We start from the raw sequence: 24,894 nt of genomic DNA on the forward strand, positions 1-24,894 counted from the left end.
TGTGACTTCATTAAAGGTGTGTTCGATGCGGGCTGACAGCTGCTTTAGATCAGAGGGACTTCCTGGGCGGGCAACTGCAGATGTTGCTCAGTGGTGCTAGCGCTAGCGGCTAAATCAATGCTATCTACGTGGCACCTGGCTTCATGATATAGCGCCCGCTAATGTGTGCAGACACAGTCAGCTGTTTGCATGTAAATCCACACCCTGGCGCTGTTGAAGAGAGAGGCGTTTTTCCATTTTATGAGGCAATGTTACAAATCTCTTTCCTTTTGTTGGAGCACTGAGCGCCTTAATGATTGACTTAAAGAGCGGCTGGTTGACGGATTCCTGTTCAATGCAGAGGACCACTCAGGAAGAAATGTTTTAATTGTGAGCAGGCTTTGGGCAGGATGCCTAGTAGAGGTTGTTAGATTTAGGCCCCTGATGAACAGACAGGTGTGTATCCGTGCATGTTTGTGAGAGTGTGTGTGTGGGCGCAAATTTTAAATGTTTGATTATAAACGACTGACAGGCATCTCTGCTTGGCATTTTAGAGGGTCCCTGTTCCCCCTCTCTCTCTCTCTCTCTCTCTCTCTCTCTCTCTCTCTCTCTCTCTCTCTCTCTCTCTCTCTCTCTCTCTCTCTCTCTCTCTCTCTCTCTCTCTCTCTCTCTCTCTCTCTCTCTCTCTCTCTCTCTCTCTCTCTCTCTCTCTCTCTCTCTCTCTCTCTCTCTCTCTCTCTCTCTCTCTCTCTCTCTCTCTCTCTCTCTCTCTCTCTCTCATCGCTGTCGCAACTGAGAGGAATGATGGATTCATTTCAGCGCAAGTGCTGCCGCTTGGTTAATCTCCACCAGGGATTCATTAAAACATAATTAAGATGTTCGGCAGCAGATCGGGGACCCAAACAGCACAGAAGACCTCCGCAGCAGCACTGAAAGGAAATGGAACAGCACCATGCAGCGGTGCTGCTGGCTGGGGTGTAGTGTGTCGTACAGTGGAATAGAGGACCTCGTGTCGTGTCCAGAGGCGTTGTGAGGGCTCCATGTAGCGTGGCGTGGCGTGGTGAGATCCAGCAGCAGAGAGGGCCTTGCCGCGGGGCCCTCGCGTTAATAGAGACGTCAGGCTGGATCGGCCGAGCTCTCTCCGTGGCTTGTGAATAATGAGCGTGGATAGGAGGAGGAGAGCCGGGGAGATGATGATGATGACGATGACGGGCATGAGACAGTGGTACCAAGGCACTGCCGGGGTCTCTCTCTCCCTCTGTCGTCTCTTTTTTTCCCCCCCTCTCACTCTCTTCAAACACACTGCGCACTGTAGTCTCGCTCACCTGCTGCCGTTTGGAAGGCTCTCGGGAGCGTGCACCCCCCCCCCCCTCCCCTCCCCCACCCCCTGCTGCCGGTGTGTTTGGAGGACCCCCATGTTCTTGCGTGTCCTCGTCACGTTTCAGGGGACGGCTCTGCTCAGCCGGTCACCGGCCTTGTGTATTTGGGGCGACGACTGCGTGTGCGGACCCCGGCGTGTTTGTTTATGCTTGGCGTGTGTGTCTTTGTTTGTGTGTGCGTGCGTGCGCAATGTGGAGCGCCAACAAAGCTCTCCCCGCTGTTGCTGCGGCAACGCGCCCGGGTCAGACCAGTCTAGCGGTCTGTTGCAGCGTGTACCGACAAGGGAGCAGAGCCAGTCATCCATCTCTCTCTCCTCCCTCCCTCTCTCTCTCTGGCTTCCTCACCCCCCCCCTCTCTCTCTCTCTCTCTCTCTCTATCAATCTCTCACTCTCTGTTATCTCTATCTTTCTCTCTGTCCCCCCCCCCCCCAACCCCCCTCATCTGCGTAGCACAGTCTATGCACATGTGACCCAACATGGTCCAGCTAAACGGCTGTGGCGTGAGTGTGTGTTTGTTCACAGAGCAGCCTCTGTGGCACGCTCAGGCTCTGCTCTGCTATTCACTCCACACGCTCCTTATTTCCACCCCCCACCCCCCCCCTCCCCCTCACCAAAGCTTTCCAGATGGTGTCACGATCTTCTCGGCCTCGTTTTTTCTCTTCCCTGTTGTCTGTGTGTGTATCTGTCTGTGTAGGTGTGTGTATCTGTGTGTGAGTGTGTATCTGTGTGTGAGTGTCTATCTGTGTTTGTTTCTGTATATGTGTGTGTGTGTGTGTGTATGTACGTGTGTGTGGCTGTATCTGTGTGTTTATGTGTGAGTGTTTATCCCGGGTTGAGACCTCTCAGCAGCTGCTTGTATTGGGGTGGTCGTCATGCCGGTGATGCAGCAGAAGAATGCTAATGTGTTGTGGGTCTGCGTCTGGTCTGGGCCAGATCCTAAGATCTCTGGGGCACACCTCACTCCGCCTCTCAACCAGGCCCCCCAGGCACGTCCGTCTACACCTAATTGATCCCACAGCTAACGGCCGTGTAGGTTTTCCACACGCGAGTTACATGTAGAACCAAGAGTGGGTGGGCCGTCGCATGCAAATTGAATTACTTTGAACTGCCAATCTCGCGTTGGCTTGATGAATATTGATGCCCACCGTTTGAACGTTCACCCCCGCCCCCCCTCACCTCCGCCCCTCCCCCCCCCCAACCCCCTCCGAGGAAGCAAAACACCTGGCACCCCGCCACACTCTCCTCCCCCCACCCCCCCATCCTTTTGTTGCTGGTTTTGTAGCGCTTTGTTGCGGCGCCCGCGCTTCAAAAGACTGTTCTCTCTAGGTAATGAATCGCATGACAAGTAGCCCAGTTGGGTTTGCCCTGCCTCATGAGCAGTGAATGCGCCGCCTGGAAGGGTGAGGGGAGCGCAGGTCTTGGGGAGTCCTTGTGTGGTGTTTGGGGAGGGGGGCGGGGGGGGTGTTGATGGTCTTAAAGCGTCCTTGTGTCAGCGCACGAGCCGGGGGGAGCCATCTCGAGCCGTGTCTAACAAGCCCGTGCGGCTCGCGCGCGGGCGAGGAGGGAATCGGCGAGAAATGTTACCCCGTCACATTTTCTCAACGTCGCTTTCCTCTAATGCTGCCTGTGGGGGGGGCAGGAAGGCTTTTCCTCATGCACCTTTGTAAATGTATCAGTGTTGTTGTGTTAGCGCTAATGTGATAGCCATCTGCTAACCCCCAGCGCTAACCCCCCCCCCCTCCGGAGCCAATGATTTGATTACTCAGATGGAGCTTCGCCGCACGGGGCAGTGGGAACTGACTGTAACGTGTCCCGTCTCGCTAGGAGCAGATGTTGGAGCTCCGGCTAACAGGCCGCGGCCATGGCCTGTGTTTGGCATCAAGCAGCGGTGTGCCACTCCCCCCCTCCAACCCCTCTGTGCCCACCTCTCACCAGTTGTTTACCGCTAGAATGTCACCTACCGGGCCTGTCTAAGACAGGGTCACGGGTATGCTGCGGTGAGCGATAGGGTGTGGTGAAAAACATTTTGATTTTTTGATTATTTTCACTTTATTTCAAGACGACGCATTGTAATTACCCGACCAGGGCCACATCAAACCACAGTTACTGAGACAAGGAAAGCCAACCCCGTGATTGGTCATTAGGGCCCTGTGGCAAGAGCCACGCAGCCAAATAAAGGACCTGTTTACGAGAATGCGTGTTTGTATTCAGAGGAGCGTATCATAAGCTCATTAAAGCAGCATCAGAGCCGCGCTGGGAGCTGATGGGAGAGTCTGTGAAGGCTGCTACTGAGGGGGACTCCAGACGACAGCAGAGTCCCTGACTTCCTTGTTTACTGGAATCTCTGAGCCAGCAGGAGGACGCAGCCCGACTGTTTGCCAACAACTCTGCAATGTGTGTTTTATCCATATATTCATATCCTGCCCCCCTCCCCACCCCCCCCCCCCTCCCTCTCTCTCCTCCTCTCTCTCTTCACAGAAGAAGACCGGAGTGTTGAAGAGCCAGGAGGCAAAGGAGCGCTGGGAGAAGCCTCTGGCGGTGGTGCCGGTGAAGCGGCCCAAGAAGGAGGAGGGCGAGGCGGCGGCCGAGGAGGAGGCGGAGAACGTCATGCCCTCCGACCCGCTGGAGAACGGCTTCCTCCACCACGCCCAGCGCGAGCAGGAGAGGATGAACGAGCGGCTGCTGAAGAAGACCTACTCCAAGAGGAACAAGCAGGTTAGAGCCGTCTCCTCCTCCGGTGGCCCGCTCCGCCGGCGTGCGCTCGCCGCCTCGCCGCCGGGCCTGTTCTCTCGGTTCCTGGCGTTTCCAGGAGGGGAGTCGTGTGGCTGAGCGGTTAGGGAATCGGGCTAGTAATCAGAAAGGTTACCGGTTCTTGGGCAAGGCACTTCACTTGCCTCGGGGGGAATGTCCCTGTACTTACTGTAAGTCGCTCTGGATAAGAGCGTCTGCTAAATGACGTAATGTATGTGTAAAAATGTTTCCTCGCCCGGTCTGGAAGTTCCACGCTAGCTGGCGTCGTTGTCAGTGAAAGCAGGCTGTGGAATGGGCTCCTCTGAGTCAGACTCTAGCATGGCGAGGCAGTCCCTCTGTGGACCAGCGGTTGGTTGAAATGGCCTGTTTTTATGTTTCTTGTCTGGGGGCCAACAAGGAAATTGGCCAGGAAGCCAAAGTAAATAATGGGTGTGTATAGCCAGGGGCGTCCTTTACTGACCCAGTATCTCTTCCATTAAGGCCAGGGTATGAGACTAACTGGAACTGTAAACTTCATATAAATGTAATATATATATATAGCTATAAAAATAATATATAGTGGGCTGTTTTTTTATTTTTATATAGTTTAGTTGTTTAGTTGGACTTGGAGGTCAAATGGATTATAGTTTTAATCATTTAAAGAAAGACGTTTCTGTCATCCTCTCTCTCTCTCTATCTCTTTGATTCTCTCATTCTTTCTCTTTTCTTTCCATCCTTTCCTCTCATTCTTTTCCCTCCCTCTCTCTCCCGCGATGCCTCCCTCTCTCTCCCTCCACGCCTCCCTCTCTCTCCCCATCCCTCTCTCTGCCCCAGTCTTGGTGACAGTGTCATGCTGGTGGGGTTCAGTGCATATAAACCATGGAGTGTCCAGATGGAGCAGAGCTTGATGAGAGCCCTTTGTGTTTTATCTCCCAGTGTAAATGTCCTTGGCAGCAGTCTAAACTGAGCACATTATCGCCCCCGTGGCTGTTTATCATCCTCAGTTCTCCCTACTGGCAAGTTAAAATCTTTCAGATAAAAGAGAATACACACAAACACACACACACAAACAGTGTAATTTTCACAAGGAGTGCCTGACAAATCAACCATCTGGACATAAAAGATGGTGTTTATGTTCTTGTGTGTAGACTTCCTCGCCACTTTGATGCCAGATACAAGTGTGTGGCTGATTGAGAGCTTTTCAGAGGCTGGGTGATTAGACAGCTTATTGTGGTCACTTGAATAGCCAGCCTTGTGTTCTTATTGGTATGAGGGTCAAGCTCACTCCTCAAGATGTAGCTGAGTTCATGTTCTCCATGTAGCAGGAAGTGGTTGGGATTTGACCGGTTTGGCCGGATTGCTGTGTATCTTCCAGTGTCCTTCAAATGACATATTCCTGTAAGTCTCTCTCTCTCTCTCTCTCTCTCTCTCTCTCTCTCTCTCTCTCTCTCTCTCTCTCTCTCTCTCTCTCTCTCTCTCTCTCTCTCTCTCTCTCTCTCTCTCTCTCTCTCTCTCTCTCTCTCTCTCTCTCTCTCTCTCTCTCTCTCTCTGTCTCTCTCTGTCTCTCTCTGTCTCTCTCTGTCTCTGTCTCTCTCTGTCTCTGTCTCTGTCTCTCTCTCTGTCTCTGTCTCTCTCTCTCTCTCTCTCTCTCTCTCTCTCTCTCTCTCTCTCTGTCTCTGTCTCTGTCTCTCTCTCTCTCTCTCTCTCTCTCTCTCTCTCTCTCTCTCTGTCTCTCTGTCTCTGTCTCTGTCTCTGTCTCTGTCTCTGTCTCTCTCTCTCTCTCTCTGTCTCTCTCTCTCTGTCTCTCTCTCTCTGTCTCTCTCTCTCTGTCTCTCTGTCTCTCTCTCTCTGTCTCTCTCTGTCTCTCTCTCCCTCCTCCCCCCCCCCGTGTCTGTGGGCTCCCCCGGTGTGTGAGAGTGTCTTGGGGAAGGCGTCTGTGTGTTGGAGCACAGTTTCCCCCAGTGGGGGACCACTGACTGGATCCAATTACAACTCCATGGAGACCTCAGTGGTGTGTGTGTGTGTGTAGGTGTGTGCATGCATGCGTGTCTGGTGTGTGTGGGTGTGTGTGAGGGAGCAAGCGAGCGTGTCTCAGCTGTCCTGGACACCAGAAGAGTGTGTGTGTGTGTGTATAGGGTGTCCTAGCCAGTGGCTGGGCAGCAGGAGTTCTGCAGCTACTCTCCTCCTCGACGCCTTCTTGTCACATGACATTTGTAAGAATGGCGGCAGGGTGCTATGCCCCGCGTGTACTGTCTCACCAGGGCGCCACATACACACACACACACACACCCACACTGTCTAGGGTTAGGGTATCCCTATAGTTTTGCTGTAAAGTAGCTAAATGTGCACCGGTAGGACAAACTGGCAGATCCCCGGTGCTATCTGTTTGTCCCTTTATATGGGCCTGTGTTTCCTGTACCCAGGCTGCCCTGTCAGAGCAGTGCCGGATCACTTCCCCCTGCCGCATATCTGCTTTATCATGTTTAAACCGGGGCAGGGCGATCAGATTAGGCCGGGCCAGCTGTGCACTGGAGCATAGTCCACTCCCCGGCGCTAGCGTCTGCGAGCCCTGATAGCACCGAGAAACAGCACCGCAGCTACGCTAAGCGCTAACAAGCAGGAGATCCAGGCGGCGATAAAGGGCCGTGGCGGGCCCAGTTTATCTGCCCGGCAACCACCCCCGTCCCTGATAAACCAAACAATCTCTCTCTCTGATGACCCCCGCATGAACACTAGATCACCCGCCCCGCCCCCAACCCCCTTTCCCTCACCCCCACTGCTCTCAGGTAATCTAGGGGTGTAATGTGTTGCCGTGGAGCTCCGGTGTGATGCTAGGGGCTCTGAGGGGCTGTGAGCGCTCCCGTGATACGATGCCTCGACTCCTGTGATTAAGGTTAACACCCTGTGGTCGACATGGAAGAATTATCTGGAGGTGAGGATGGAGTAGCCGGATCCAGGTGTGTGTGTGTGTGTGTGTGTGTGTGGAGGCGATTGAAGACGAGGCAGAGCTGGGCAAAAGGATGGCTCTAATAGAAGCTGACAGGCTAATTAGTGGGCTCCTTGTACACATGTGAATGAACGCGCCGGAGCTAATTGTGTTTGCTGCGTCAGCCGTTGGAGCGCTGCAGCGATCCCTTCCCAGGCTCCCTGGCAGGTGTGTTGACATGAAACTGCTGGAGAGGACGTGTTCCGTTCTGCTGTAACCGTATTCGATTTATTATTCATCTGTCGAGTTTTGGGTCTCTTACGGGGTGTAGGTTCTGCTCTGCCCTACTCCTCTCTATTCTACTCTACTTTACTCTACTGTTCTCCATTCTACTCTACTCTGTTCTACTCTACTGTTCTCTATTTTACTGTACTCTGCTCTATTCTACTCTACTCAGCTCTATTCTACTCTTCTCTATTTTACTCTACTCGTCTCTATTCCTCCCTACTCTTCTCTATTCTACTCTACTCTGCTCTATTCTACTCTACTGTTCTCTATTCTGCTTTACAGTTTTCTAATCTATTCTGCTCTACTCTGCTCTACTCTACTTTGCTCCAAGTGCTCTGCTGTACCCTTGACTCCACTCCACTCCACTCTACTCCTACCCACTCGACTTTTCTTACGACTCAGAAAAGCATGGAAGTGGATAAACAGCATGGTATTCCCCCTCCACCAGCTGGATGGGGTCCACTCAGGCCTCCTGCTGACCCCCTCCGTCGGTGACCTCAGCCGTGCGCCCCCCCGCGTGGCTCTGACGAAGGGCTGAGGACCCAGACCAGAGCCCGGGCCCTGAGCTCGCTGGCAGCTGTCTGGGGCGAGGATAGGAGCTGCAGCTACTGAGACATCACCAGGGGAGAGGAAAGCAGTGATAACCACAGACCCTGGCCCAATTCTATACTGGACATTTAGTCTATTTCTTATGCACCCCTAAAGGGATGTTTTTTTTTTGTGTGTGGAAAAGTAGAGCATGTTATCCACTGGTGGAGGGATATGTTTTCATAGTAATGCGAGCAAACATTGATAATAGAGCGGTGGGTTCCCCTGACGCCACTCAGTTCCAGACTGGGTTTCCCTCGTCTTCATCAGACTCAACTGCCAGCCCTCCAGCCCTGCTGGCCACCCAGGGAGACAGGAGGAACCACACGCTGCCCTCCCTCCCTCCCTCCCTCCCTCCCTCCCTCCCTCCCTCCCTCCCTCCCTCCCTCCCTCCCTCCCTCCCTCCCTCCCTCCCTCCCTCCCTCCCTCCCTCCCTCCCTCCCTCCCTCCCTCCCTCCCTCCCTCCCTCCCTCCCTCCCTCCCTCCCTCCCTCCCTCCCTCCCTCTCCTCCGTCAGTCACACACATACACACACAGGTACACACACACACACACAGCCCAAACTGTGTTTCTGAGCACACTGAGGCGGGGGATGACAAGGTCAATACTGGAGCTGTACGGTACTTGACTGAGATGTTGTGGGGTTCCAAACACATGCATAAACGCATGCATAAACGCATGCATAAACGCATTGCATAAACGCATTGCATCAATGCATACATAAACGCATTGCATCAACGCATTGCATCAACACATTCCATAAACGCATGCATCAACACATTCCATAAATGCATTCCTTAAACACATGCATAAACGCATTGCATAAACACAGCACGCTCTCACAAACACATCCCATCCTCGTAGTGCTGGTCCAGCTGCTTCCTCCTTATTGAGCTGTAACTTGAAAGCCCAGAACTCGGGGGGCAATTAAGGCACAGAACATTGAATTAGCCAGGTAGCTGACTGATTCACTAGCTGCAGTGGGCCTGTGAGACTGGCCATAGAAATGGGCTCTTTCCTGTAGTATTTTGGTTGTAGTCCTTTGTTAATCGATGTACTTATTATTAATTAACTGATATATATATTTTTTTATTTTTGAAACTTAAAAGATCAACAGTTTAAATACCATTTTATATATTTTTATATAAATAAAAAAAATAATGCATATTAAATGATCTGTGACACCTGAGGCAATGTGTCTAAGATGTTTTAGTGGTTAGGTATTTAGGGTCTACATAACAAACCAAGACAATGAAACTTGACCAGTCTTTACAGAATAGGAATGATCTCTGTCTGACTAGAATTGATGCAGTAAAACAAGTACTTGACCTTTTTTTGGAAGTCTAATGCCTACAAGAGAAACACCCACACACACGCACGCACGCACACGCCCACACACACACACACGCGCGCACACACACACAAAAGTCCATGGTGTAACTTTTGACCTCAAACACAACAGCCGCACACCAGAGCACACTGGTGTGTGCACTGAGCTCCGGCCGCACGGAAATGGGGGCCCAAAGTGTCGGCACGGAGGCCACTGGAGACAGCTTCTCACATCTCGCAGCCTTTCATGTCAGGAGAAGGGAACTCTGCACCTCGGATTAGGTTTCCGGACACTTCTGTCCCTGGGCTGGTCGACACAGTGCCAGTGACTGTATTGTATAGGTGCTTTGAGAGAGTTGTGTGCGTGTGTGTGCGTGTCTGTGTGTGTGTGTGTTGTAGTCAGGGCAGGGACATGGACCCAGTGCTGGGGTCTGCTTTGAAAGAAGACACTCCTTTAGCTGGGAGAGGCCCTTTGTGACGAACCTGTCTGTTTTGACAAGCCTGCTAAGAGGTGAAACAAATCTGATGTTCCATCACTATCGGGTCCTGCTGACCTGCATTTTGTCTAGGCCAATTTTTGTGTTGTACCTTGTATTGATTGCAGGTAAGCCTGCTAATTAGCTAATGAGGAGGGGTATTGTTTATATTTATGCTAACTCTAATGGAGGATGTCATAGGATTTTTTTTTTTCATCGTTATTGGACTGGCGGAATGGCAAGCTTTTGTGTGTGGTTGTTTGTGCTGGTCTGGTTGATGCTGTGACCACATGCTTTCGTCCTCTTGTATCTGTTTGTGCGTGTGTGTGTGTGGTTTAGGCCCCCTGGCATACAAATGAGAACATTAGGGTCAATGCATTAATGGGGTCTGCACAGGGCCCTGGCCTGTGTTTATAGCTTGTGTTTGGGGAGGGGGGGGGGGGGTCGGTGGTAAAGCTGGACATAAACTCAGATGGATTAAATGGGATTAGCTGTGTCACTGAAACAGATGTGATTCCATTCGAGCCACAGCTCTCCTTTTCACCCGGCGCGGTGGCTCTGCGATCCTAGTACAACACTGCCCTCTGCTGCCCAGGAGAGTCACTGCATGTGTGCGGTTGGCGGAGGGGGGGGGGGGGCGTGGTGGAGGCGCTGTGCTTGTTAACCCTTTGGGGGGTTTCTAAACCCTCCAACTGGCCATTGGGGGTCACTGTTCCCATACGGGAAAAAAAGGAGGCGTCCGTTTCTTTCCTGCCGTCTCGCCTGGCGCGCTCACACGCCGCATCTCGGATTGTTTTGTCGAGCAGAGCGGCAAATCCGGCGCAGGTGTCGTCGTACCGTTGCCCGCGGCGTGTTGTAATGGATGTTTAATGTGGCGACGAGATGTTGCCGTGAAAACACGGCCGGGGATAACGAGACGAGGCCGCGGCGGCGTTCAGACGCTGACGTCTTCCCCTGACGGGGGTGGGGGGGGTGGGCATCAAAGCTTTTCACGGTTAACTATTCAAGAGCACATCTGCCTCCGTCATCCGTTTTAAGAATCACTTCAAATCTTCTGCAGCAGTGGGGTCTTTGATTTGACCCAGTCAAGTGCATTTATTGGCAACACAGTCTGTAAATGATACAGACTGTAGAACGGTATGTAATGCACTGTGGCATGCTCTGGGAGCTGTGTAATATAACAGACGTCTAGAATAACACAGGAAGCCAGGCTGTTGGTGAGCAATCAGGCTTCGTGACTCACGGCGTAATGACCACTCACACCAGGAAGTGCTGCCTGGGCTGTAATTGTGTTTTCATGTACTATAGATTTATCCCCCCCGACTCCTCCTTACGCACACACACACGCCCCCCCCCCCGCCGCCCACCAGAGACACACTCTTACCCCCCCCCCCCCTCCCGCTCCGCAGCAGTGAGCTGATGACAGCTGACAAGGAGGCGTGCCTGGAGAATCACGTCTCCCCTGAGAGTCGGGAGAGGGGGGGGGGGGGGGGGGGATCACGCATAATGCCGACCTCACTTCCTGTCCGGCCCAGCCACTCGGGAGGGGAGAGTGTATGCAAAAACACACAATCTGGGATAAAAAGCCATATGCAAAACAAAAGCTGAGCTAAGAATTGTAGCAATTATTTGAATGCCCCAGGGAAGAAGAGGGGACGGGGTGGAGGGGGCGGGGGGGGGGGGGAAATGTCACGCCTCCCTGAGGGGACTGATCCAGATGGGGGGCGGGTTTAGTGTCATTGAACCATGGCAGGGGTGGGACATGATTGGTCCCCTGGGTCCCGGGGGAGGGGCTGGAGCACAGACAAAATGTCCTCCCACATGTGTGTGTCTCCGTGGCTCAGTGTGTGCCCTGTGTGAACCCCCAGCCGGCCTCCGAGGACCTCTGCTACACGTTCTGAGTGGATCAGTCAGCTCTCTGTGGAGTCTGCAGGGTTGTTTATCTGACTAGCCGCCCGGGCTAGCTACAGACACCAGGAGCTGGAGCACGACTGGCCCTCTGAGAAGACTCGTCCCCTGACGAGACACCAGGAGTGTCTCTCCTCAGCTTCACGGGTCTCTCTCCCAGTCTGTCCCCCTGGTCTCCCCCCTCCCGCAGCACGCACAGCTCCAGCTTGCCCTCCACACCGCCGAGGCCCACTAAACACGCCTCGTAACAGAAAAGCCCATGAAATATTCAGCAGCAATTTCCCCTTTTGAAATAATACCTTGAAATGTTAATGCGTTCCCACTGCTTGTTTTAAGTGGAAGGCGTCCCCGGGTGCCGGTGTTTGCACAGTTGCCGGTGTGGGCTTGCACATCGGCTTCTCTCAGAGTGAAGGTAATCCGGAGCTCTGAAGGTCCTGGCCAGGCAGAAGGCTGGGTCAGGATATGGCTTAGAGAGCTCCAATACCTCAGATGAAGAAGCCCGGAAGTAAGTGGCAATGCAGTCGAGTCAGGGATATTTTCATAGCTGGTGATGCAGTCTAATCTTTACATTACCCATAGCTAGTAATGCAGTCTAATCTTTACATTACCCATAGCTAGTAATGCAGTCTAATTTAGTATATTACCCTGAGCTAGTTATGGAGTCTAATCTCTACACACTCTCATAGCTGGTAATGCAATAATATACATTACCCATAGAGGGTAACACAGTCTAGTCAAAGACTTTCATTCTCCACTCAGGGGTGAAGTCTGACAACGGATGCTTATTCTCCTCATCAGACAATCCTTTACTCCCTCATGTAGTCCTCCGTCGAGAAGAGTTACGGAGCTTGGATTATCTCATAGGGTGGGGCTAGTAGGGTGGGTCTAGGGTTATCCAGTGGGGCTAGCTGGATGGGGCTAGCAGGATGGGGCTAGCTGGATGGGGCTAGCATGATGTGGCTAGCAGGATGGTGCTAGCATGATGTAGCTAGCAGGATGGGGCTAGCAGGATGGGGCTAGCTGAATGGGTCTAGCAGGATGGGGCTAGCAGGATGGGGCTAGCTGGATGGAGCTAGCTGGATTGGGTTATCTAGTGGAGGGGAGGGCTATCAGGAGTCTGGGCCCTCCCCGTAGACACCACTCCTTCCTGATCCAGCTGGAGCCAGTCTGATGCTATCTACTGTGATACCTCCCTCACCTGATAAACACAGACGACTGTGTTTGTGTGATTATGTCTCTGTGTGTGTGTGTGTGTGTGTGTGTGTGTGTGTGTGTGTGTGTGTGTGTGTGTGTGTGTGTGAGGAGCAACATTGTCCTGTGTTAAGCAGAAGCCGACGCCCAGAGCCTCAGTCTATCTGTTGTTGCACTTAAAAGGTCATGTGATAAGGTTCTACTGCTGACATCTGGGATGGTGAGCAGATTTGTTATTGTTCAACTTACTCTGGGAAGCACACACACATACACACATGTACACGTCTACTGAACACAACACAAAAATATAAACTGTCAACACAGACACACTCACACATTACACTGTAGACATCACACACACAGATTTTCCGTCTCACAGCCAACTGCAGGCTTGCACAGCTGCACCCTTGACTGCACTGTTCCACTGTCTGCCTCTCTCCCCCTCAGTCTTGACAGCAGCGCATTAAATATTAGTGGCGTTTACGGCGGGTTTGTAACATGGTTATTTCCGGTGAGTGGGCTTGTCTTCGCGGCATCACTGCCCACGGTGCCTGCCTTCATCTGACAGAGCCTTGGTGGGGAGCTAGCCTAAGGGATGGCAACCTGCCAGGGAGGCCTGAGCAACACACACACACACACACGTAAACAGATAGCAACACCCAAACGCACGAATAAACATACACACGGGCGAGTGAACACATGGTAACACATACCGCTGTTTTTGTATGCAGGCAGCTATTTGACACGGATCATTAATGGGGCTTATTGTTATTCCGTTGGTCCGGTCACGCAGTTTGGCGCCTGATGTCCCCGGTCGCTGCTGACACATCTGGGGTTTTTGGGGAAGAGGGGGGGGGGTCACGGAGAGGATCGTCACGGCGATGCCCACAAACGATGGTGACCCGCGCTGCGGCTGCTTATCCACCTCCATCTCGCCGCCTCTCTCTGGGATTGATTGACCTTAATTGAGAGAGTCAGAAGCTGAGAAAGTGTTACTAAATACATTTGGCTGGTGTTAATTGTGCATTCCTTGGGGTGTGTGTGTGTGTGTGTGTGTGTGCGCGTGCCAGTGTGTGTGGCGAAACACTTAGCTGGAGGCTGACAATGGCGGATTAATTGGACCCCTCCAATGAACATAATTAGGCTGATTGTTGAGAGATAAAGCAAAAGGTTTTACGAGTGGCGCTGCGCTGTCAGAGCTAAGAACATCAGCCCTCCCCTCCTCCTCCTCTCCTTTTCCCCCTCCCTTTTTCTTGTGGTGGATGTGAGCTGGAGCATATGTACCATGGCCTCTCATAATTGAGGTTGTCTCCTCTACTCTGGGTTGAGACAGCTTACTCCCTCGCTGTGTGTGTGTGTGTGTGTAGAGCGGCCGTGACTTGTGACCTCCGGACCTCAGTGGATCATGTGGTTGATCCCTCTCACAGAAGCTTCTTGAGATAACGTCCCATCACAGGAGAGACCTTATCAGTCAGCCTGTGATCTACAGGGCATCATCAGTCACCAGGCAGAGCCGTCTGTAGACGCGGGACAGCGTCTTCTCCACCCAGAGGAGCAGAGAAGGTTCACAGAGCTAGAAGATTCCCAACCAGGGGAAGGTGGCGTACACACAGACCTGCTGAGGCTCTTTGTAAACCTTCCAGATCATTCCAGACACAATGAGTCCCCCCGGGATCAGTTCTGGTCCAAGTGGAAATGATCTGGGAGTCCTAGAGAATTACTCAGGCTTGGCCCGGCCTCGGGGCCTGGGGGGGCGTGTGGTGGGGGGGGGGCCCTAGGCGTCCTCCACTACCCAGCCCCCCTGCTGTGAGAGGCCTCGGAGCTCCAGCAGAGCCGGATGAGTCTTGGACGATGCCCAGGTCTCAGACGGAGAGGAGGCGTCGGCGCGCGGGCTTCAAAGCGAGGCCCGAGAGGAGAACAATGCTTTTGACATGCATCGACTCTCGGGTTAACCTAAAGCGGCTGGGGCTCGCTACCAGCGAAACACCGAGTGGAAAGTTGAGACGACGAGCAACAAATGGATGAATCAAAGAACGTGTCAAAGCCTCTCTGCGTCTCCCCGCCCGCCACGGGATTCCAATACCAGACGTGAGTTACGTTTCCCGCTGAGGGGAAAGGTTGTCTTTTTTTTGTACACGTCAAATTGACTAAATGCGAACCGTATGCTCGCGGTGTTGTGCTTTGTCCATCGAAGATTTAACGCTTTGACTTAAACATTTCCAGAACGTTCTTCTCAAGAAGGCAAACATGCTGTAGGAAATTCTGCTTCATGTTGTTCCATGGTTTGATTGATTTAGCAGATGTTTTCATCCAAAACTACTTCCAAATAGTACATATAGAATGTTCAGCAGATGATAAAATACATACAATCCCAATTAGGATACACATCTGACTTTATGGTATTTATGGATGCCAGAATGAAGTCTACACACATGGAAATATGTCAAATTGTAAACCAGCATTATTGAGATGGAGGTGGATATTGCATTGGTCAGCCACAATAAAAACCATCTGAGAGAATGTTTGGGCCTGAATCTGTTCCTCACAGAAGCATGTCAAACGCAACCACGCTGACCCGACGCGCCCAGGTTCCCATTTTCCGGAATCTCCGGAATACCTCAAAGCGAAATGCAAACATCTGCGAACGTGTTGCTGCCTCATTGTTTCCATGGACACCTGTCTTGTCTCCCCAGCCCCCTTTGAACGAAAAAACGATGTTGAGTTTCCTAACCCTGACCCCTGGAGTTGGGAGGAGGGAGGAGGGCAAGTTCTCTTGACAGCCTCGGGGTGAACAGGGTCGAGCGTGCATGGGCTGCCCGGCTGAGGCTTTTAAGACCTTGACTCCTGCACCCACGAGCTTGATGGAGAGTCTTGGCCTTCCAGCTCAAACGAGACGAAGGCCTCTGTTCCGAAGAGAGTTGCCTCGGGGGAGAGACGTTTTGATGCATGACGGGACGGAAGAAAATCGACCCTTTCGCTGCAGCGGTTATCGTTGGAGGGGAGGTATTGCCCTCTGGCGCTGTAGAACCCAAGGCTTGTTTTCTTTTTGCCGGGTTGAATGTAAAAACTCCCACTGGCACCCTCTGAGGAGAAAACCGCCTGCTTTGAAGACATATACTGCCCCGGAAATGACACCGATCCATTTCGAGTCATCCGGGGCACGGAACAGGCAGGTATCTGTGAGAACTGACTAGACCTTGGTGGGAGCGTGTGGGAGGGTGCTCGCCAGCTGGGTCCTGTTTGTTCATTCCTGTTATGGCTCCCGCTCGTGGGACCACGGCGACGCGGCGCGACGCGGCAACGCCGTTTGACAGGCGCTCGCGCGGTTCCCCCCTTTTTGTTTTGACATTCCGTAGTGGCGCTTCGCACCGCCTCTCGACTGCTTACCCTAACGCTGCGTTAGGATCTCCCCCCGAGCCAGCGACGCCTCAGTTGAGCCACAACAACAGCTGCCCACCATAAATGCTTTTCCCCGCCAGCGCTCCACAGCCCTGAACAGGCCAGGGACCCACCCAGACACCCCCAGGCACATCTACCAGCGAGTGCTCCTCGGGGCAAGTGAGTGTTTCGGTCGTCAGACAGGCCAGGCGGTGGGAGACGGCTGGTTTCATCTCGGGGTGTTACCTTGGCCGTGGTCGCTTCAACCTGGCCGTGCCGGAGTGAAGGTGTCCAGAGGCCAGACCCAAGTCACGGCCACAGATTAAATCTGGTATTTATGGCCCGGGCCAGTCTAATGGCAGGCCCAGAGATGGGAAATATTGCTCACTTAGCAGGATTACTGGGTGCCGTAATGCCCCGAAGGCCTGCTTTATGGCCAACCATAAATGTTCCCAAGCAGAAGCGCTAGCCCCGGATTGATTGGCGCTCGTAGGAAAGTCGATCCGTTACCCTCCGCCCCACCGGGGAACGCCGGTGATGGATGTTTCTGGAAGGCAGGGGTGGGGGGAGGAGGGGACGTGATGACCGGAGGGAGAGAGGGGCGGCGGCGGCAGTGCGCGTGGGGACTTTACCGGTCACCACGACACCCCTTTGATGTCCCCAGCGACACAAGGTGGAGTAACCTCATCGTCGGAAGGGGGGGGGGGGTTGTCACGACGACGTATAGTGATGGCCCGCAGGGCCACAACCCCTTCGCGTGACGCCGACAGACAAATGGAGGGCCGACCTTGCTACGCTCTGCCATTTAACACACCCAAACCCGCCACCAATCGCTCCCCAGCCCCCCTCTACCCCCTTAACCCCCCCCCCCCTCAGACATCAGTCATGTCTAATGGTAGACACCTCCCCCCCCCAGGGTGATCATTGGGTAAGAGTCTGAATAGAGCCATAGGGGCCTTTTTACCTTCATCGACTGTCAGAAGCACCCTTTTAAACATGCTGATGGATAACTCGCTGTATGGACCTGGTGCATAGAGGGAAAATGGAAGTTGTGAATTTATGATGGCAAGAGGGAGTGATTACTATCTTCATTGTTTGCTGCTTCACTCAACGTTTCTCTCTCTCTCTTTTTTTTTTACGCCACTCAATCTGTCCGAAGAGCTAATGATCATGTGGCTAATTGAACAACTCAATAGACCCCCTTTAAGAGTCAATTAAGAAAGTCATTAAACCAGAGACTGATGACCCTTGTTGGGCTGTTCGTCTGGGATGTCCTCAGTGAACTGCACTTCGTTACGATATCAGACAGTCTTCCTGGACCCATTACTGACTGTAGAGCATCTGGAAATCCTATCTGTGTCCCCATATGGAACACTGCTCATGTGCAGTGCACAGACCGGTGAGGTTATCGCCTGAACTGAAGACGTGAAGCAGAGACGTCAGCGAGTGTCCGGTCAGGACTGTGTGCTCCCCCCTGTCCTGTCTCTCTTCACTCAGTACTGTGTGCTGTCGGACTGTGGATGCCCTCGTGCGGCCTTTTTCCACTCGTCTAGATATTTTCCAGATGCTTGGTTTAGGACACTGAGTGCTTTGTGTGCTACGCGTGTGTGTGTGCGTGCGTGTGCGTGTGTGTGCGTGTGTGTGTGTGTGCGTAAGTGTGCGCGTGAGTTTGTGATGCAGTACCTGTGAGCCTGCATCTCTAGTTTTATTGCCCGTCTTGGAGAGAGTGATGAAAGCGCCTCTCAAAATGGCCGACCTGCGGACGGGCCGTGCACCCACGATTTATAGGCGCGTTTATCTCGGATTTCAACAAAGGCAAAACTGTTTCGTGTTATTTAGGACTCTGGCTGCACAAGGGAGAGTTCGCTTTTCAGACCGATGCACGTTCTCCGTTGCCTACATTTGGTGTTCCATTACCGCTGCCATCACGCCAACAGGTGATTCAGCTTAATCTCCGACCCGGGCACCCGGCCCTCTTTGTTTCCCTCTCTCTTTCTCTCTCACTCTCTACCTCTCTCCCTGTCTTTCTCTCCCTCTCTTTCACTCTCTCCTCTCTGTCTCTCTCTATGTCTTTCTCTCTGTCTCTCTCTCTTTCTCTCAGGCGCTTAAACACGGGCGTCGTCTCGGTGCCCATTGTTCCGGTAATTACCGTTCCCCCGTGGTGCGTGTTGTGCCTCAGCCTCGCCTGCCGCTGCCAGCTGCCTTCCTCCACTTCCTCATGTTCGGCGAGGGGGCGGAGCTCTCAAAAGCAACACCCCGCCGTCAACCAGATAAGGCTGATTACAAAGCCTTATCAGATGCACAGAGATAATTACGGTGGCGTTGCAAATGGTAAGCAGCACGCGGGGAGCGAGATAACAGGGCCCCTACGCCGGTGAGAGCGCAGCGGGCGATGGAGAGATAGGGCTGGGGGCGTCCCAGGGGAACGTTTTGGTCGTGCGAAATGGCACCATGACTGTGACGTTTCCTTCACCTGAAGGACGCGGGGACACGCCCGAGTCAGCGGTGAGTGGGCCTCGGGTCTTATCTGGACACCCAATTCTGCTCTGGAGCCGGGTAAAACCTCTTTATCAACCTTGCTGTGTTTAGACTGGGTGAAGGCAAACCATGGGTAAGAGTATCATTAAACTGCGCTGTCGTGAAATGTGTGCTTTATCTAATCTCTTGTTGATTTATCAGCAGTGGGGAAGAAAGGGCGGCCCTGTTGGAATTCGTAAGCGGCACAGAAGCCTCCTTTACATAAGCGTAAATCTGGCGCGGGCACGCCAAGGTCCTCGCCGTCCGGGCCCGCTGTTATTTTGCTGGTCTGCGGCGTCCCGTGGTCGCTGCTTACGAAGGCCGTGAACTGCCCTCATCTGTACCCCAGTCCAGGACCGGGACTAGATGAGAATACACCAGACTGAACCAGATTAGATCAAGGTGACGGGGAAAGAGAAAGAGACAAGAGATAGACAAAGAGAGAGGGAGAGAGAGGGTGTGGGATAACATTTGACATTTAGCTAGCTCACGGTGCTAGTGCTAGCCAGCGTGGCGTGTGGCGCAGAGGCTGGGTGAGGGCCTGGCTGTTCACATTACTGTAAAAACATGGCGCCGTTCTCGACACCGCACACAGGGTGTTTGCTTAGAGGGACTTCCAGCTCGCAGGGCCCGGCCTGCCCCTGTGACATTTATCACAAGTGTTTGCACAAGAGTGTCATTTGTAACAGTTGCTGAGAGAGAGGTGGGTGGGAGGAGAGAGGGCGAGAGATGAGGGTGAGGGAGGGAGAGAAGGAGGGAGGGGTGGTGAGAATGGAGTGGTTAGGGGCATGGTATGGTATTGCAAGGCCAGTGTAGACTGTTAGCAGAGCCTAGGAACCTTCAGTTCAATTTTCACTGTTTTCTGGACAGACAGACAGACAGACAGACAGAAGAGGGTTGGCAAAGTGAAATGAACAAGTCGGCCCTACAGGCCTTGCAATTCCATCAGGCCGGTCCAAAGTGCACATCTCTGCGGAAACAGACGCTTGGCCTTGACAAGAGAGAGAACAACTGTTGCTGATTGGCTGCGGCAAGGCCAGACCAGACCCTGGGCTAGCTCGACAGGATACGATGTGAGTAAGCTTTATGTGATATATTGCTAATTAGATTTCGGATTCCAAAAACATCCGATTGATTAACCTTGGCCTCCTTCAGATCACCGGGGTTTTTAAAGTCTGCTGCGCTACTGCAATGGCACTGGCTGCACTGTTTCACCATTCACGGATTACTGCTTCCCGATGAAGGTTAGGTAGAATATTTGAGTGTTCCTACCCGCACTCTGTAAACCTATCATGTTTTATAATGATCTCCCATACTGGGGAGTCTTTTAAAGCAGCACTGCTGGAATCAGCCAGGCGAAGAGGCTTGAGGGGAAAGTCTCCTTTAATTAAGCCGTGTTCTTAAGCACCGCGCTCAAATGACTCACTACCTTGCCGCAGTTCCTGGACCGCGTCACCGAACCGCCAATCACCGAGGGGTTTCAGAAAGCCTTTCGCGTTGCCGCGGGACGCCACATTTTCCAAGGAGCTTGGATAAGCAGGGAAGCGCGGGTGCCTTTCCTCTCGGCTCGCTGCTGTCTGATGTGCATAAAAGCAACTCAGAAACAGAGAGAGAGAGAGAGAGGGGGAGAGGGGGAGGGGGAGCGAGAGAAGGGGAAGGAGAAGGAGTGCGAGAAAAGGCTTTTCATCTAAGGAAGGTCAGGCAGACAGGCAATTTAGCCGTCTCCCATCTCCCAGGTGGCGGCGGGGAGCAGCAGCGCAAGGTGTCCGGGCGCGTGATATAGGTGGCAGGCAGGTAATGGGGGAGAGGAGCGGGGTCTTAGAGGAGCGTTTTCACCCGCACTGGTGAACGAGCGCCGCCGGATTTATGTTCTACGGCCCCAGTGCTCTTCTTCCCCCGATGAAATGCAATAAGCAGTGCTAAAGCAGTGGCACAACCTGTGAATTGCCTGATGCCCTGCAACCTGATTATTTTGCGGGGTGGGCTGGGCTGGGGGGGGTCCCCCAGAGAGGGTACACAGTGGGCTGGGTGTTTTTTTTCTTTCGTTTTTTTGCTGCAACACCAGCAGAAGAGTGTGTGCATGCATCTGTGTGCCAGGCCAGCATAGGGCTGTACACATGCATATAAGTCGCTGGCTGGCTAGCTGGCTGGCTGGCTGGCTGGCTAGCTGAGCTCAAGAGAGGCTGCTTTCTTCACGTGAATAAAGTGGGTCAAATGACAGTAGACAGGTTTCGAGGCAGATGACACAGACTCATGACCCCCACGTACACACACAGAGCGCACACACACACATATAGGCACACCCAGCCATTCAAATACACGCGTCGTGTCGCAGTCCGAAAGGGCCTGAACAAGCATGGAACTCCCTCTGTAAACACTCATCATGGTGTGGCTGCCTCTCTCATCACCATCATTCCTGTCCCCGTGCAGCTCCTTCTCTCTGACGTTTCTTAACAAGTCTCTCGTTAACAAAATCAAGGCCACTTGGAAGAGCGGACCTCCATGAGCCCATTAGCCGTGTGAGTGGGCCCCCAGGAGGAGGGTCCCCTGCCCCCTGGCGTGTTGGCCCGACCTGGCCCGACCCGGCCTGGCCCACAGCGCTGCCTCCGGAGCCCAGAGGATGGAGAGCTGGCTGTTAAGATTCTGAGTCCGTCTGACTGTCCTCAGGGAGCTGACACCATTAGAGTGGAGAGTGGCCCCGGTGTCCACTCCAGCTGCTGAGAGAGAGAGGGAGAGAGAGGGAGAGAGAGGGAGAGAGAGGGAGAGAGAGGGAGAGAGAGGGAGAGAGAGGGAGAGAGAGGGAGAGAGAGGGAGAGAGAGAGGGAGAGAGAGAGAGAGGGGGGGGGGGATAGAGGGGGAGAGGGGGAGAGAGAGAGGGGGAGAGAGAGAGAGGGGGAGAGAGAGAGAGGGGGAGAGAGAGAGAGGGGGAGAGAGAGAGAGGGAGGGAGGGAGGGAGGGAGGGAGGAGCGTCGGAATGGAAGGTCAAGATCATGGCACAACTGCTCCCCTCTCCCAACCCCTCTGCCCCCCCCCCCCCCCCAAATCCTCAAGCCCATCAAGGTCTCCCTGCCCCCCGCCCCCTCCCTGGCTAACCTCTGTGACACAATTAGCTGTGTTTTATTAACCCGCTGTCTTATTCACATCTAACGCCACCCCACCCCTCCCCTCTCCCTCCCTGCGTGGCACACAGTGCACAGCCTGTAGGGATCTGAGGGGGAGCCACCTTTGCACACACAGCACCCAGACTGAGTGTGTGTGTGTGTGTGTGTGTGTGTGTGCACTCTCTCTCTCCCTGTCTCCTGTGGGCCTGTAGTGCCGCACTGCCACCCTGTGGAGTACGAGATGCACCTCACTCACACACACACGCCGTTCTGCAGGGAAGGGCTGTCTTATAGTACCTTGTATATAGTACCTAGTATAAAGTACTAAGGTTATATAACTTATGTATAGTATACAGTACTTAGTATAGTATGTAGGACTGCATCAGACAGTGCAGTTAACTACAGTATGATATAGCTGGGTCCAGTTCTGTGTTCCATTCTGGTTTCATGAGGCAGCAGAGCATCTCCATCTCGACGCATCCATGCAGATCCGCGCTCCAATCCCCCGTAAGCTTGTTAGCGTATTATCATCCCTGCTAACAAGATGGGTTTGATCCCGTTCCTCGGGCGCGCGATGGAGTTCATGTACTCTACACCGCAGGCATGCCTGGTCTGTCCAATGTTGTAATGTAACACACACACACACACGTCTGGACACACAAACACACACACATGCTCATGCACGCGGGATAGGAGGCGGGCGCCCAGCACCTGTCAGCGTTTTGAGGGATCATATACATGCAAATGGCGAGCGTGTAATTGCCTGTGCAGTATATCTGAGCGCTCGGGCGGTGAGTTGTCATGTCGCTCGCTCGCTCTCTGCCATTTTTAAGGCCTGATTTCCATACCAGCCCCACGGCACGAGAGTAGTCATCTCATCTCTCCTCTTCTTCCTCCCAACCCCCTCCTCCCCCCTCCCAACCCCCTCCTCCCCTCCTCCTCCCCTCCTCCTCCCCTGCTCCTCTCCCCCTCCTCTCGTGGGGTCCAGCTGGAGCTGCAGTCCATCAGCGTGACAGCACAGGCAGACATCCCTGCCAAGAGAGAGAGAGAGAGAGAGAGAGAGAGAGAGAGAGAGGGGAGAGGGAGAGGGAGAGAGCAGCTCCTCGTCTCGCCCAGTGATGTTTCCTCCAGCAGATGCCTCCCTCCCTCGTTCTCTGAAGTCTGAAGTCTCCTCCTGGTTTCACCACTCCTAGGCTCCTGTCTCTCCCTGTCTCTCTCTGTCTCTCTGCTGTCTGTGCAGACTCCTGCCTCTGTGTTGTGTTGTCTCAGAGCTGAGAGAGAGAACAAACCTGATCACCCCCCCCCCCCCCCCTCCTATCGTCGTCGGCCTAGGCGGTTCTGGGTCACACGCCCACACAGACAGACGCGTCTACACTGAGGTCATTGGCAACATAAAGCGTGCGCTGTGCAGTGCTGTGTCACCTCGGATGTTGTCTGTGTTCGCTAGTGTTCACTCTGGGTAAGATCCCTTTTTGAAGCGAAGCTAGGTCGGCTCCCTGACTGGAGGTGGTTCGTTATGGTGAAAGGTGCATTCGGGTCAGTCATATGCTTATAATAATCTACTTCTGCCCTCTCTCTCTCTCTCTCTCTCTCTCTCTCACTCTCTCACTCTGTTTCTCTCTCTCTCTCTCTCTCTGTCCCTGCCCCCCCCCCCCCCCCCATGTGAGATTTGTATGTGTTTTACGTACGTAGGATCGATATGCAATAACCGTGATGGATGATTCCGGACGGTTGCTCAGAGTCGTGATAGATGGCGTTGTCATTAAGACTCGGGCGGAGATGGACTTCTGATTAGCTCCGCTGCCTCCCGGGTGACTATTGGCTGCTTGTTGGTTAGCTGGCCCCGCCCCTGGTCATGTGCATCTTCAGCCTCTGTCAAAACAAACAGCTGTCAGAACACGAGCCTGCGGGGGTGAGTGCAGATGTCTTGAAGAGCGCACACACACACACACACATGCCTGCGCGCACACACACACACACACATGCCTGCGCACACACACACACGTGCCTGCACACACACACACACACACACATGCCTGCGCGCACACACACACAAATGCCTGCGCACACACACACACACACGTGCCTGCAAACACACACACTCACACACACATGCCTGCGCGCACACACACACACGGATGTACATGCGCAAACACACATATTCACAGACGCACAGGCGAATAGACACCCATGAGCATGCACAGACAAACACACACACGCAACAAACACACAGTGGCAGAGAGACACGCACATACTTCCTACATCGAACGCTCGTACACACACACACACACACACACACACACACACAGGAGGCCTGTAGGCCAAGCTGCTTAGTGTTGAAATTAGAAGTTTGTTCCTGCACCTTTCACAATCACTTTAAATACGTTTATCACCTCGGTTGGTCTTTTTTCGGTCCCAACTTAGATTCCTTAGGTGAAAAGCTTTTCAACGTTTTCGCTTGTTTCCTTTTCCCTCTTATCCAATCTCCAGTATCTTAATTATATCGTTTGAATGCAAATTGACTTAAGTGTGTCTGAATTAAAGATGCCTTTGATCAGGTGTGCCTTACACTCCCTCTTCAGTGCTGCACCCATGATTATTTTTGATTAAATTAAATTAAAACATTTCTCGGATTATGTGTTAGGAGGAAGGTTGGTATCATCAGGTGTCACCACACACAGTGTGAACATGACACATCTAAAAAAGACTTTTCTTAAGAGTGATAATAAGAGGATATTTTCACAACTTAACAGCGGTACGGTATTTTTACATCATATTTATTTAGATTTCACCTTGCAACTTTGACAGTTTGTGTCAGGAATGTGTGAAATGAAGTACTTAAATATTTAAAAACAAATATTTGGGGATAAATGCCATTTAGGGAACTGTCTTGGCTTTCTTGGTAAACATCAGCGATGCTGCGTCAATCTTTTGGTCATGAGGTGCAGATGTAGCGTTTGTGTACTGATCCACTCTCACAAGCTCTCGTATCTGCTGGTAAACACCGTTTATGTCTAGGTTATCCCTGCAGACACCTAGAAGTTGCAGACTTCAGAGGGCTATCATTGATAAAGCCTGTTGTTGTGAAAGGAAGTGGAAAGCCAA

General features: G+C 52.9%; 1 protein-coding gene across 1 annotated transcript in view; it reads left to right on the plus strand.

The window, feature by feature from the left end:
• fbrsl1 (fibrosin-like 1) overlaps positions 1-24,894 on the plus strand; it is a 219,449-nt gene that overhangs the window by 47,865 nt on the left and 146,690 nt on the right. Inside the window, 1 exon segment of the mRNA XM_084694984.1 lies at positions 3,837-4,073. Within this exon segment, the coding sequence (XP_084551110.1) occupies positions 3,837-4,073 (237 nt within the window).

Source organism: Hypomesus nipponensis, chromosome 28, assembly GCF_054491055.1.
Source record: "Hypomesus nipponensis isolate SF chromosome 28, ASM5449105v1, whole genome shotgun sequence".
Lineage (NCBI taxonomy): Eukaryota > Metazoa > Chordata > Actinopteri > Osmeriformes > Osmeridae > Hypomesus > Hypomesus nipponensis.